Raw genomic sequence first — 15,419 nt, 5'->3', positions numbered from 1 at the left:
TAAGAAATTATTTACTCTGTTTCATGAAGTGTCTGCATAGAGCTTCTAGAATAAATTAGTCTTTTTAGTGTCTCTCTCTCAAAAAAGTAAATCACAGCTTCCTCTCAAAAATACCCACCAAAATTATGAAATTTAGTTATATGGACAAAATCAGTATTTTTTTAAGAGTTAAGATTTTGCTATAGAGCTGGGTTTATAACATCAAATGTGCATGTTGCTTTAAAATGCTGTATCTTCTGTACCTCAGCCAAGAGGGTCTCTGTGTGTTGCAAATTCTATTTTTACATTTTCCATTTGGCCACCAACAATGGTAATTCTGCTCTTTCGTTCCACACATACTGTACCCATAGGAAAGTACACAGAATATAATGCAAATCCTGTTTAGCTTTATAAATTGATGCAATGTTGTATTAATATAACTTAAAAGTAATCAGACTTGAAGCCAGTTTAAAATATCAATTTCCTGAATCTGAAGTGTTTTTCATTTTGGACATCTCTCAAAGTTTAAAGCCATTATCCTATACACATCCTTTCAACATCTTAAAACTTCTAATGTAATTTTATCAACTATTCCCATTAATGACTTTAGTAAGTCTAAAATTTCTCTGTGTTGTGACCCTAATTGTCTCCACAAAAATAAAAGCCAACCTTCATGCCTCACTCACTAGTGAATACAGGCTGAATTATTATCTGAGCAGTAAAGATACTGAAATCAGGAATCTTTAAAAGGCAATTTATTTTAAATTTGCAATTTATTTCTCTGTGGCGAGGTGTCATAGTATTTTGACTATGACTGTCAAGCAGCTATAACAATAAATAATAATAATAGCATCTTTTTATGTAACACTCACCTGTTAAAGTACTAGGATATGTACTTGGCACAGCTGAAAATGAAGAAGATGCTCCTCCAAAGGGTGTCATTCCTGAAGGCCCTCCAAAAGGAGTCATGGAATGACTATTAAAATTAACTGCTGATCCCTTTATTGACGGTGACTGTGTTGCTTGGCTGGAATCTGATCCATAATGACTGACATGGGAAATAACAGGTTCTGGAGCATTTTCAGTTCTGTATTTCATGGCTGGGCCTTTACCTTCTTTGCTTTTAATGCACCCCATGGTTGAATCTGTGAGAACGAGAGGTAAAAAAATAGAGTTCACCTTCGTGTTGTGTTTTTTGATAGATAACACAGAATATTCCCAAAAAGTTAACCCAAATGTTAATTTATTACTGTTAAACCCCATGCAGAGTGTAAACTCTGATGGAAAAGTGTTCTGGAATAAAATCTAAACTACTACCAGACCAGTGAACTCCTAATTACTTTCCCCTACAACTTCACATAGTAACAGCACATTTGGATTATTCTTCATCCTGGTTACTTGATGGACTGTAAATGGTAAAAAAGGGGGAATCAGGTAACAGATGAGGAAAAGACACTGGAGTCTTCTATAGCAGGATGGAGGGGGAAACAGATGTGACAAATCCAGACTTGATTATAGGAAGCAAATCCAAAGCAATTATACAAAGAAAACGAAATGGGCATTCCTGCTTTTTCTTTTAAGTATCTGTGTAATGAAGTCTTGCCCAGCTGGTGACATCTTTAAAGACATAGAGAAGTTTTCATCCATTGCCAGCTCCCCAAATACACCTCACAAACAAACCTCAGATACTCACAACCACAGGAGAGGGTTAAGCTCTAGAGTAACTAAAATTGCAAAAAAATAAAGAGCAATTACAATATCCTTAGGGATTCAGAAACAGAACTGTGCCCAGACAGGTGACATTTATATCCCTGATGGCCCAGGACTGCCACCAGCTTGCACTACAGGCAGACACAGCCAGGGATGTTTACTGTGGGGGCACCTATTACCTGCTGCTGAAGGGAATCAGAGAGGAGACCTGTCGCCAGCAATTAACACCGACTGAGCCTTAAGAAGTCACCACCACCTGCCATTTATCAGGTGGTGACAACTAGTAGCAGGCATTTTCTGGCTTACCCCAGCTGGGAAATAAATCAGGAAGAAAACAGCAGCGTCTATTAGATGCAGCACTAGTCTGGCATTAAAATTCCTGCATTATTTGCAGGAGGGGATTTAAAAAATCTACGCTAACTTCAAAAGTAAAACCTCTATAGACACAGAAAATCAACTGCTCCACATTCTCTAATGAATCAATTAAAAAAAATAAACAGCAGGAGTCTGAAAGCATGAAACCACATATTTTGATAAGTACAACAACCATTTCATGGACTCTAACTAACAATTAGGGAAACACAGTATTTCCCAATGTGTGTCTAATTCTTTTTTTTCCTTCTCAGTTCCTTCTTACCTTATTAACTATTAGACACAGAAATATGGAACAAAGTAAATTTTACTAAACAAATACTGCCTTAATATAGTCACACAGAGAAAATAATACCCTCTGTATAACTAACTGTTACAATGATAAAGCTACTGTAATTTCCTCAAGAACCATGAATCAGAGTTCCTGGAAAGAACAAGGTTCACAGACAGTGAAACACCCTCTAAAATTTAATGCTCAAAAAGATTAAGTATATTCACCCTGTCATTTCAGCCCCTACTACTGCAATGTAATACAATTACTGATGCAGAAACAAACAGCAACAAAGTCAAATAACTGCCCTTTTACAAATCACAATTTAAGGGTTTCCACAGAATAATGAATCATCACAAAGCACACCTTTTCAATTATTTTTACTTCTCATACTATTATTGCCAACTTATTAACTATGAACAAATATTAACAGACAAGGCTCAAATATGTGCATAAAAATGCAGTGTGCCTAAATAGTTTACAAAAAAACAACTCACTATCTACAGTAGAAAAGCCAGTTATTAATTCACAATATAAGTCAAACACCCAGAATCACATCCTTTTAATTTCTCTACCACTGCAGACACTGTAATCCAAAATACTTTCTTTTGGCCATGTGGCTGCCTATTGTAAATTCTTGTCTTCCTCTGAGGCCTACTTGACTATTTTTAAAAAACTTGAATCAATGTTTTCTGCTAGCACTGAATAAAAATGCAATCACCTTTACAAAAACGTCTTTTCTATTAGCACTGATTCCTTGCCTTTGGCTAGAAGTTGAGCACAAAATTCAAAAGTCCAGCACATAACTAATGTTAATCAAGTAGATTAGAAGTGAAGTACACAGACTGTCCAAATATCCATCACAAATTTTTTCCTTCCTTCTGGCATTTGCATAACTTGTAGCAGGCTGGTAAGACTTCAAGACTAAAAAACAAACAAAAAGGTAATAAAAAAATAGATAATAAACAATTTACCAAGTCCGGTAAAACTGCTGGATTCTGCCCAAGGAATTGCTGATTTGATCAAATGGCTGGTAACTACTCCAGCTAAGGTTTATTTAGCAGCAGGAACTTGCTATTGGTATGCTTGAATGTCACAAAGAAAAGCCCTTATTGAAGAACTGAATTCATTCTAGAAAAACAGAATCGGCCTCTCCCTTGCTTCTCCCCTCCCCAGCCACTTCACTGTTAAGGTAATCTTCTTTCAGGGGTTAAAGAGATTAACATCAGAGATTCAATCAGCACTTCAAAGAGAAAGACATTAGAAATAAGCAGACAAAAATGTAAACTACTTTTATAACTGCCTATCTACAAAACAAAATTGAGCAAACTCCTTAGCTTTTGAAAGCAAAAAGATACAGGTGTGAACTGCAGTAAAATACTGTGTATGCATTTGTGAGGAAGAATTAGAAGTATGAGGGGAGCCAGTAGTAAACAAATCCTGACTGCCCATCATGTGGGGGAAACCCCCAACAACTTAGTACTGTTTAGTCTTTTAATAAATTACTGGATAAAGAACAAAAAATCCCTAAGCAGCTGGTGTGCAATGTTGGATTTGATTATTCTGGTACTGCATTTGTTATCAAAAATGTATGTAACTGAAATAACTATAACTATTTTTATCAATCTCTGCCCGGCCAGCAAAAATATATTAAGGAATAAATTTCTGTCATAAAAAGCTAACAGCTCTCTTTCTGACGCACTGAACTCCTTAGAAATAGATTCAGATGGGAAATTCCTGTTTGCACTGCAGAAGTCCATCTATTTAAAGAAATGCTGGCCCAAGGTATCTTATTCACAAGCCGCTGACTTCCCACTAGTTAGATCATTATTTCACACCAGACTGGTGTCTGAGGCAATCGACTTGAGTAACTTCAGCATCTTGTTCTTTCTTTGAAACAAAGATTCACCTATGGATTCTAATCACTGTGCCCACACATTTTGGGTGGGAGAGGGTGGCAGTGAGCTTGCTGGAGGTCTATCACGAAACCACGTCCAGAAAGGCACAGACTACAAGCCCAGCTGCCTTGTTCTGCCCTCTAGATGAAAGCAAACCTATGTCAGAATGCTTTCAAGTCAAACCTGAAGCTAAAATGATCACTGTTAAGGACAGTTGAAGGTTAACAGGGTGCCCACAGAAATCAACAGAAAAATAAGAGTACTCCAGGAAGTAGGAATCAAATGAGATTTTTGTAGCATCTCACTGGATTTGTGCTTTTTGGAGAAGTCATATAAAGAACAATGGTTAATTGCCATTCAATACTCTACGAATATCTCAGACAATGAAGAAGACCCTTAATAAACACTCTGACAAGATGAGAGCTCCAAGAAAGTCAATGCTGTCCTTGTGTCTTTCCAACTCCTTTTTACAGCAGAGTGCCAGATCATGAGAAAAGCTTTGTTCAACAATTGAAAAGTGTGCCAGTAAAGTCTTCGTGTCGGCTTTTTCTGCTTTCCTTTAAGGATGAGCTACCAGACCAAGAAAAACAAGCTTTTCTTCTAAAGCCATTGTATCTTAGCATACTGACAAATTCCCTCAGGGTGTCCATCCAGCCCACAGAGGTGGGCATCACAAGGAAACCACTCATTTATCCGGTGTGTCTTTGCTCCTTCCAGTTGGTAGTTACAAAAGTTACTCCTTGGTTCCTTGGGACACAGGATTGTCAGGAGCGCTTCAAGGAAGGTCTCTACTGGCATGAAGGAAGATTAGATAAAGATTTCATTGAAAGAGGTGATTTCAACTCGGGTGGATAAACTGCCTGTTCCAGCCACAGCCTTAAAGCTACCTGCAAATGCCTCTAAACACTGTGTTCCCTTTCCCCCATACTCTCCTCATCAGCACTTTGAGGACGAGGTGTTAGCATCTGAAACCCTGAAGGACCAAGGGCTGGGAGAGTCTCGTGTTTACTTCACTTGCTGCAATGCATTTGATAAGAAAACCCATTCACTATTAAAATACCCCCCAAAATGAAAAAAAAAACCAAAACCAACAGAACAACTGAACAAAAAGCACCCAAGAAAATTGGTGTTTCCTTTTGGGGCCAACTGAATAGTCCTCTGATCTTGCTCTTCTGTTACAAGGCAGCATGTCCCAGTTGCCTTCTAAGACTTCACCATGAGACAGGCCAGGAGTGACAGTCACATCTAACAGTTGTGATGTGCCACAAAGGGAAAGATGCTCTAGGGACTTCCTCTCTTTTCAACCTCTCATATAGACTGGGGACTGTACCATAACTAAGAGGTACAGCAAAGGAAAATCACTAAGAGAAGGCAGTTTGCAACATTTTTATTTCATTACTTTTGATTACTGAAACTGTTCATACAGCTAAAAAAGAGCACAGGAGTGATCTTTCACGACAAAAAGTAAGTCAAGTTAGAAGAACAAGCAAATCAAGTCTCTTTTCAGAAGGATAAGGCAAGATTGCAAATATTTTCCCACCTAAAACATACAAAAAATCCTCCAACTAAAAAAGCAACTCCCCATGCTACCTAATACAGAAAAATAAATTAATTTGAGGTTCACAAAAGGCTAATAAAATGATGAATAAAAATTGAAGATTTCCAGTGCTACTGTAGATTCATTTCTCACTGTTAGCATAAAAAAAAAAATTGTTTCTGTCAAGAAAAGACATGCCTTCACTTCTGTGAAACAAATGCCTTACAAAAAGGTCTTACAAAAAAGGTCTTCTTAACTTTCAACTAAAGTAATGACTTAAAGTTATTAAAATTTCATGCGCTGATAAAGACGGGATATTCTGTGGAAGTTTGCTAATGGATCCATTAGCTGGCAGCTGTCTATTTGCTCAAACAAGTGTAGAGCTGATTCCACATGTCACTGGAGACACAGAACCTATACTGGCTTTTTGTACACTGGGCAAACAGCATAGAGCATCTGCCAAACAGCTGGTTTCAGCTGGTGGTATTGAAAAATCATTTATTAGATGTGACATAGACTGAAAAAAATGAAAACCACTAGTAAAGAGGCTAAGAAGTCTTTAGCCAATACTATAACATCCAGCTAATTCAGTCCATCTTTAACAGGTCACTGCTTTGGTATGAAAACAAGAGTGGGCTTTCTAGTATACAAAACAATCTGCCTTGTTTATTAAGGACAGTAAGCTAAAGAATTGCCCTGTATTCTTTGCAGAACATGCAAATTTTTAAAAATTGTGCCGTTTTTATCATGGGATATAATTTATCTTTTATGAACTGTCATAAATTGCAGGGTTTGCTTATTTTACCATGAACAATCCATGACATTTCAAAGAATGATGTTCTACTGTATTCAGTATCATAATTAGCAGTAACATTAGTTTAATGAGGCCTTAGAGAGTCTACATCATTATGCATTTAAAGTGCAACTAACATGACCTTGCAATTAACAATCTAATAAGGAGCAAAAATTCAAGATAAAGGAAGAAGCATTAAAAAAAAAACAAACACTGAAGCAAGCATTTGTTACTTGAATTTCAGTGTTTACCACACATCTTTGTGCAGTTCTACACCAAAAAATAACTATAAACAAGTACTATTAGACCTCAGCTTGCCCATATACTAAAATAGATATTTAAAACCATCCTCTTTATTACTCTTCTTTACTAAGGCAGTCTGAACTTTTGAATCCTAATGGTTGTACAGACCTAGTCCTTCTTTGATCATGACTATACAAACATATTAAACAAAAAAATCTGGGGCTGCTGTAGTAATGATTTTGATTTCACAGCAGCAGAACAGACCCTAGATTGTTTTCTAACAAAGCTACAGCTAGCAAACCCATTGTAGCAAACAGAGGATTTTGTACAGAGAAAAAACAACTGAGTATAAAAATGCTTTATAGGTAGATAGATTGCATTTCAGAATCAAAATATATTGGAAATATGTAATTTTTCTATTCTGGTTTGTGTTTTTTTACAGGACTCAGAACCTTGAATTTGCTATAAATTAATGATTGATACTGATCCTTCTACTGGAGGAACCAGTTAATTGGCTTACAAGATCACAACATCTGTGCTCTGAAGGAATACCATATTCCAAAATGTTACCTGAAAAACAAGGAAAAGCAGAAACTGCTAGAAGAAAAAGGCCCTTCAATCCTTCATATCTTTCCCTGATTTCCTGGCTTTTGTTTTTGGAATGGAAGAAGTTAAAAGGAAGTTTGTTTCCTCAGAGGTTTGAATGGCTTAGACATGGGAGATTTGCCCACATGTATCAGACTTTGAACATCATACCTATGCAGGAGTCTAAGAATTTACAGTCCTCTAATTTGGATCACCCCAGACAAAGGCTTATCTACCGAAGAAATACCTACTGTCCTTGTTGGAACTAACAGGTAGGAGATGGAACTGCCCCAACAGGTGGTTCAACCTTCATACCAGGGCACAATAGGCCCTAGCAATCCAACTGCAAAGTCCCATTGGAGCTAGGTTGAAAAGTTGAAGAAAAAATTGCCTATGGCAATGAAAAGTTCTAAAAACAAAAGTGGAATTAGGGGTCATCAGTGAGGCAAAGTGAGGAGAGATGTGAGCACTCTGTTTTTCATCTCAGTTACATTCTTCCTTTAATCTAGGCCAAACATGAAGGATCTCATCCTACTCACTCTGTACCTGAACAGCTGAACCTGTAGAGGTACAGATTTGTTTAAGTCTAAAGCATCTTTCACTTTAGAGACAGGCAAAGGCTCCAAGAGTATAGTGGAGACAATGACCATATCATGAATGGCTCTGCAAAACAGACATACTCATAAATTCGTGCTCATTTACAGTCAGAGTTTAACCTACATAACCTAGGGTAGTAGGTTTTCTTAGACCAGATGTTATATGCAAGAAAAGGTGACTTCCAATCAGACTAGGAAGTGGCCAAGAATGACAGACTAGAGGTAGAAGAAAGCAAGCCTACTGCAATTTTAAACATGCTTCTAGTCAAAGAAGACTTAGTTTATTATTCTGTCTTCCATAGTGGCCCTTGGCCCTAACCAGGAGTTCTACCTACACCATGGGTCTGGACTGTGACAAAAAATAAGGCTGTCTCTTTTTATAAAGAGATATCAGCAGGAGATGTCTTGAAACATGAGACAAGCAGGATGAATGCAAACTGCTCTCACCTCCACCAACCTATAGCTCAGAAATTCCTCTCAAAGACTAAGGACTCAGCTACCTGAAGAAAACTCCAACAGGTATGTCCCAGCTTATGAATTTAAACTAATGGACTTACGCAACGTCTGCACAGGATTTGCATTCTAGTATGTCTTCACTTGAATTGTTTTATGTTTTATTAAGTCAGATAATCTTATCCAGGAAAATAGAAGTAGTTATTATTATAATGTTATCAGAAACATTCTGATCTACACAAGGCTTAGGAAAACCCACAGGCGGTGTCGTAGCCAAAGCCACGACTAAGATCTTGCAGCAACCTTTTAGTCTGATACACCAGCGCAAAGTTTCCTCATCCAAACTGCTCAAGCATCTGAAAAGGCACATTCCCACCATCAACCTCCTTGTCTTCCAGCTGCTCACAGGAAGAATCTCCACTTCAGATAGAAGCTGTTTACCTTGTGTGCAAGACAATGGAAAACACAGAAGAAAGAAGTTCATGGGTGGGAAAAAACCCCAAGCAAACAAAAAAATACCTAACACCCCAAACCCACCTGCAGCAGGCACAGAGCCTAGCTGGGGGTACCTGACATCCAGAGAGAGCTGTTTCTTACTTCCAAAGCAGAGCAGAGCAAATATGGCAAACTTAAATAGTTAAAATTAATTTTTAAAACCCTTACCAACTGCCAAATAGCACTTCTACATAAAGAAAGTTTGTTTTCAGGATGTATACTGAATTTTGAGTGTAGTCAACATATTTTTCACTCTCAGAAAGAGTGAAAAGGCAAATGATGCAAAATACATAGCACTGGTGGATTAATTATCTTTATTCCACTAGTCAAGATCACAAGGGAGAGATTACCTAAAATATCAGAATTGCAAAAGCAGTTTTATGTGATGAAATATCTAATACATATACATGAGACCATTTTTAAAATTTAGAGCCATAATGTCTAGCCATACAATTTCAAGCCCTTACCACACCAAGACATTTTCTCTGACAACAGATGATATCACAGACAAAACAACCAATATATTGTCTAGACAATATTATTGCTGCTCTATTGTCGTCAACATTTAAGTGTATAGTCAATAAATAAATGCAGAAAAGGACAATTCTTCTGGTTTTTTTTAAGAGTGTAATGGCTACTTTTATTAACTTGCAAATAATTACAAGTACCTTAAAAGCTAAAAGTTTCATATGTTCAAGAAGTCTGGCCAAAACATTGTTTCAGATTCTATGGCATGTCATACCTTGTCAAAGACATCCAGGATATTTCAGAGAGGATGTAGGAATCAATTTATAAATAGAAATATTTTGTTTTCACTGAATTTTATTTGGAAAACAACAAACCTATGCCTGATATCATAGACCGTTTTCATACAACCAGTTTTCAGACATTCTATTTAAGTATATTAAAAATTAAAAAAGTATGCAGAAGTTATTTAAAAAAAAAGACACTTTTAAATTTTGTTTACTAAAGTAAACTAACATTGCTTTCTGGGTCTCACAGCATGAAGCATGCTAAACACCTTCCCAAGGGACATCTGCCTTACAGAAAAAGGAACATAAAATTTACATGATATAAGAACAAATTGCATTTTTGTTCTGAAAAGATAATTTAAGAAGCAATTTCTTTCAATGTTCAACTATGAACTACATATGAAAAATGGACTACAAGATTTGCAAGCTCCCAGAATCTCAGAGATACTGAAATTCTTATGAATCATTTTCATCTTGTCAGCTGGGCATACTTCTAAGATGACAGAAGAATTCAATATCAGCAAGAATCTTCTAGCAACTTCATTAGTCAACTTAGAAATATACAGGAAAGGAACAGTTGCAGTAACTTAAAGTGATAAATCAATGAAAGACCCCATAGTATTATATTCACCCAAATTATAGCACAGGGTCACTGGTAAGAAATATCACGAAACTTAAGATATTATTTATTTGCTGTTTGATACACTGTACTTTATATTTGCACATTTCTGCTTTGCAGACATGAATTTCCCATTCTACTCTTTGTTAAACATCACCCTAAGTTGAAAGCAAATTCTCCTTTATTCTCTATGCTGTTTTATATACTTGATATGATTAGCATGTTAAGAAAAATCAGTGATTAAAGTGTTTAACTCCAATTACTGACAAACTGTTGCAGCTCATTTATTAAAGGGTCCTTTAATAGATCCAGACCTCTTTCAACAATTAGCTCTTTGCTGAACAACAGGATTTCAAGAAGACAGCCAGAAAATATCAAACTTTGGACTAAAACAAAAAGTGAAAGTATGTATAAACAATTACAATCACACATGCATATTGTTCTTCATTAATCAATAGCTTGTGTTTTTCCTTTGTACATAAAAAAGGGGAAAGCTACAATTAAATTGTAAAGAAATTCAAAATGATACCAAAAAGATGACACCTGTTAAATAACACCCTTATAAAAAGGAAAGAGCTGGACGAAGTTCTAACTAAACAAGAATTATTACCTTAATAGCTATCATTAGTGCTGTTCTATTATTTCTCTCCTGACAGATACTATAGTGTTCATAGGCAAGAAGACCAGGAGAAATTATCTTAATTAGCTTGTCAGGCATTTTGCACAATAGAGGCCATAGGGCAGCCCTAAATTAATTTTTCTTTTTATGGTCTTGAATGTACACAAATGCTCAAATTCATCTGAAATTACTCTTATGGAAAGCTCACCCACAGTCTGGACAAGTCCTACATTTTGAACACAGTAACCACTAAAAGTACATGCCTCACATCCCATCTGAATTTAATGCTGACATCCAGAGAACACCTTTGCCTTGGAGCCCTACCACTACTCTGTTCCTGTTCCCTGTGTAAGAAGGATCACAGCTCACTTAAACCTTCCCTTTGATAAGACTCATGAAGTCCCACTAGACTCCAGTCTATCAAGTGGCTCTTCAGTCACTCAGTCATCTCATTTCCTCCAAGATCCCCCAGTTTTTCCAGAAACTCCCATTAACAGTGATCACTAGGAAAAGACGTGGCATTCAAGGTAGGGGATATTCCTTAATCCTTCCTTCATATAATCACACAATGTTTTGGATTGGAAAGGATCTTCAAAGATCATCTAATTCCAGCACACAAGACCCTGAGCAGGGATATCTTTCAGGTTGCGCAAGGCCCCACACAACCTGGCCGTAAAACTCAGTGATATTTGTTACAGTGTCTCACCACCTCATCCTGAAATATTTCTTACTTATATCTGATATCAAGCTGCGGTTTTTCAGTTTAAAGTTGCTACCCCTTGCTGTGCCACTACTGGCCCTGGTAAAAGTCTCTCTCCAGCTTCTTACATGTTCCATTTATACACTGACAGTCCACAATAACTCTTCCTGGAGCCATTTCTTCTCCAGACTGAACAATCCAAACACTCTCAGCCAGTCCTTATATGAGAGGTGCCCCAGCCCTCTGATCACCTTTGTGGTCTCCTCTGAACCTGCCCTAACACTTCTACGTTGTTTTGTTCAGGGCCCCAGAGCTGGATGTAGTACGCAGGTGGGAATCTCACCAGAGCAGAGGAGAGTGGCACGATCGCCTCCCCTGACCTACGGGCCACACTTCTGATGCTGCCCAGGATATGGTCACCTCATGCCCAATGTTTCATTCACCAAGATCTATCTTTTTCTTCGCAGGGCTGCTCTCAATTAATTCCTCCTCCAGTCTGTATTGCTATTGGGGATCTCCCTGATCCGGGAGCAGGACCTTGCACTTGACTTTGTGGAAAATCATGATGTTCTCTGGACCCATTTGAGATCTTTAGTATTTATTTTGACAGCAGCATTATGGTTCTTAGGTCTTTTTCAGCACTGCTCTTGAACTGAAGTTTCCATATCCTGAAAGCATGGTGCACATTCATCTCGCTGAAAATACAATAATAATTTTTCTGTATTAAACAGACATGACTCTCAGTTAATCCAGATAACCCTAATCATGGGGCTGCAAGACAAATTTGGAAAAAAATAATTCAGAAGTCTATCACTCATCTGAAAGCAGAGACAAAAGAACAGAGTAAGAGTCTCACCACTACTCTATCCAGCGTTTCTTATGATTATCTCCAATACTCCATTACATTATTCATCACCTGCCCTGTAAGCACCTGGCACTGTGTTTTGCAATGTGCATGGATCTTAGCTATGCCGTAGTTCTACCTTCCAACTTCATCAGCTTCTGCAGGATGAAGACATTTCTGCTGCACCTCAACAAGCACATCACAGGAAAGCACATTCTTCCTGTCTTTGTAAACAGCACTAGCTTATTTGTAGTTTACAGCCGCTTGTCTAAAACAAGGGTTGGTTCTTGCAAAGTAGGTGTATCCTCTGTCTCCAACAGAAGTTTTGTTCCAAATGTGGGCATTTCATTAGTGATTTCATGAACGTGCTACTGAAAAAACAAGAATATTAATTCTTTGCTTTCTAAAACCAGGGTACTACCTTCCCTTACATTCATGTTGTTTCATTTGCTTATGAATATTCAACTTTTTCCAGCTCAAGACCAGCAATTAGAGAGACTTGTACCAAGTATACCAAGCCTGCAATGATGGCATGTAACATGAAACCACACAATGTTTGCTTCCCATTCTCTGTTTGCTTTCATTTAGACTCATCTTCTGCTGATTTTCACGCTACCACCTATAACCACTGAAAGGGCTTTAAATATAAATCATAAAAAAATTCTGCAGAAGATGCCAAAGACAAACTTTTCCTGAGGGTGTTCTTATTTGATGGAGTGAAACAGAGGGAAACCATCTTAGTATATCTCCTGTGATGGGGAACTTTATCAACATTCTCTTTTTAAAAGGTTTTCCATATTAGTCAATGTGCCTTCCCTCTAATTTAGAATGTTCCAATTGTGAACTGGCCAACATCTAAAGACCACCAGTCACTACACCCTGAACATGAGCAAAGTGAACACAACAGATAACTTTGGAAAGTTTTAGCCATGGTACAGGATACCAAATAAAACAGTAATAGATGAGAGAAGGGTGAGTAAAGGGGAGAAGAGATGGTGGAACAACAACTAGAGATCTGAAAGTTATCTTCAAAAAAGAAACAAACCACTAATAATCAAAGAGCAACAGGAAATAGTTTTGACACATTTCATGTAATTAAATACAGCTAACTTCCAAAAGGGTACCACAGCACAAAGACACCCTTCAGTTTTTATTGACCAGTTCAGGCAATGCTCTTCTAAACAGGTAAGTAAAAGCCTTGGCCATTTTGTGTTCTCAGTCACCCTGGTACCTTGTTTTCAGAAGTATACAATGTATGTTTAAGAATTCTCTTCAGGCTAAGTAACTGCCATTTAGTAACAGATTTTCTTGCTCCTAACCAGAAAGCAGGGCTTCTAATGACATTCTTTTGACTCCAGAAGTACTGCCAGAAGGAAGGACAATTTTAATTTCAATTGATCATTAAATTGAAGGGTAGAGGAAAGATGTTAGGGATTTTGTGGAAGAACGCACATCAAACAACTTAGTCTTCAGAACCCTGCATGAATTTTTAAAATTTTGGTCACAGGTCAGAAAGATTTCAGTCATGAGCAACAAGGAAACAAATTTACACTATTCAAACAGAACTAATGTTGCCTGATAGAGATATTTCAATAACAGAACTTCTGATCTCCAAAAATAAGCAGCATGATTAAAACAGCTTAAATGAAAACCACCTTGCTGCATTTGACAGTCTCTGACTGAAAATTTCAATAAACCCAAGTATTTATTGAAAACAAAATAAAAAATATAAGCATTTAAAATAATGCCATTTTATCATGGCACCGTAAAACAAGAAAAACGAGAAAGTCTTGTCATTGTTCTGTGTCTCTCCTGGAAGATTGGGGAGATATATTTTAAGTCCTTTCATGTAGTTTTCTTAATAATTTCAGTGTTTTGGTTCTTTTTATACTGATGGTTTACAGATATATAAAAACTTCTATTTCTCAATTCTCGTAAGTTGAAAGAGGAAGATGTATCTGAGAGAAACTTACATGTCATCCCCATCCAGCAGAAATGGGATTTCTTTGCTAAGCTCCTAAACTTCCAAAATTCCTTAAGTCCTTACCAGCTTTATAAACTTAATACTTCTAAATGTCATCCTTCCAGCAGGAAGCAATGCAATACTATCATTCCACAGGTTAGCTTTAAGAATCAATTTTGCATATTAAGAACACATTGTCTTTTGGACGAAACACAAAATGGATCTGCTGAAAAACGGGTTCAGCTGTTTGGCACAATCTGTGGACTGCTAGCCAGAATGTACTGCTACTCACAAAGAGTAGTACTAAGTTGGGTAACTCTGAGCCTCAGCAGAATTACAGGTAAATACCTGTACCTGCAGCCACCAAAGGAGTGGCACAGTTCACTGGTGACTGATCTAAGGTAAGATCTGCACAATACAACACTAAACCCCAAATACACAGTAAGAAGAAAGGAAAAGTACACAGAAGGGTGTAACCCCTTTGGAACTGTCTACAGGGAAGCAGTAGGTAGCACTTCATATTTCTACCAAGTACTGGCTGTAACTCAACAGGAAGAAGGGGTATCGTCCCCAAGCAAAGTCCTATTTGACATCAGATGGAGAGCTCAGCAATTGCTCCTTATCACACAAACTGACAGGGTATTGCATTTTCTGCTCATACAACATCCAGCATTAAACTGCCAGGCTAGGAATGGGGAGAATTACCCAGCCACTCCCAACTGGTAGAGACTAATGGGGTTTTTTTATGCCCCATCTTTGAGGGGAGATATTTTTTTCTAAAAGTGCCTGGCAATTTTTATTTGATAATTTCTCTGCTAGTGCTAAGGGCTAGTGATGTGTTTTACCTGCCCTCACATCTTTCCATAGCTTGACATAGGTATTACTTCTGAATTTAGCTATTTTTCTTAAGAGAGTTGAGAACTGCTTTACATCCTTGTCAGTACAAGTAAGGAGCCCATACAATATCTGTACAACATCCAGTTCTCCCAG

General features: G+C 37.4%; 1 protein-coding gene across 2 annotated transcripts in view; it reads right to left on the bottom strand.

The window, feature by feature from the left end:
* Nucleotides 1-15,419, bottom strand: part of YES1 (YES proto-oncogene 1, Src family tyrosine kinase) — a 50,250-nt gene that overhangs the window by 15,114 nt on the left and 19,717 nt on the right. Inside the window, exons 1-2 of one of the 2 annotated variants that reach the window (XM_058832568.1) lie at nt 3,054-3,073; nt 852-1,124 (exon numbers count right to left, since the gene is read on the bottom strand). In XM_058832568.1, the coding sequence (XP_058688551.1) occupies nt 852-1,116 (265 nt within the window). In that variant the 5' untranslated portion in view covers nt 1,117-1,124; nt 3,054-3,073. Of the gene's footprint in view, nt 1-851; nt 1,125-3,053; nt 3,074-15,419 lie in introns of those variants that run through there. The other variant, XM_058832567.1, reaches the window with a different exon arrangement.

Source organism: Poecile atricapillus, chromosome 2 (genome assembly GCF_030490865.1).
Source record: "Poecile atricapillus isolate bPoeAtr1 chromosome 2, bPoeAtr1.hap1, whole genome shotgun sequence".
Taxonomy (NCBI): domain Eukaryota; kingdom Metazoa; phylum Chordata; class Aves; order Passeriformes; family Paridae; genus Poecile; species Poecile atricapillus.
The sequence above is the reverse complement of the archived record's forward strand: the minus strand, read 5'-3'. Positions and strand labels throughout refer to the sequence as shown.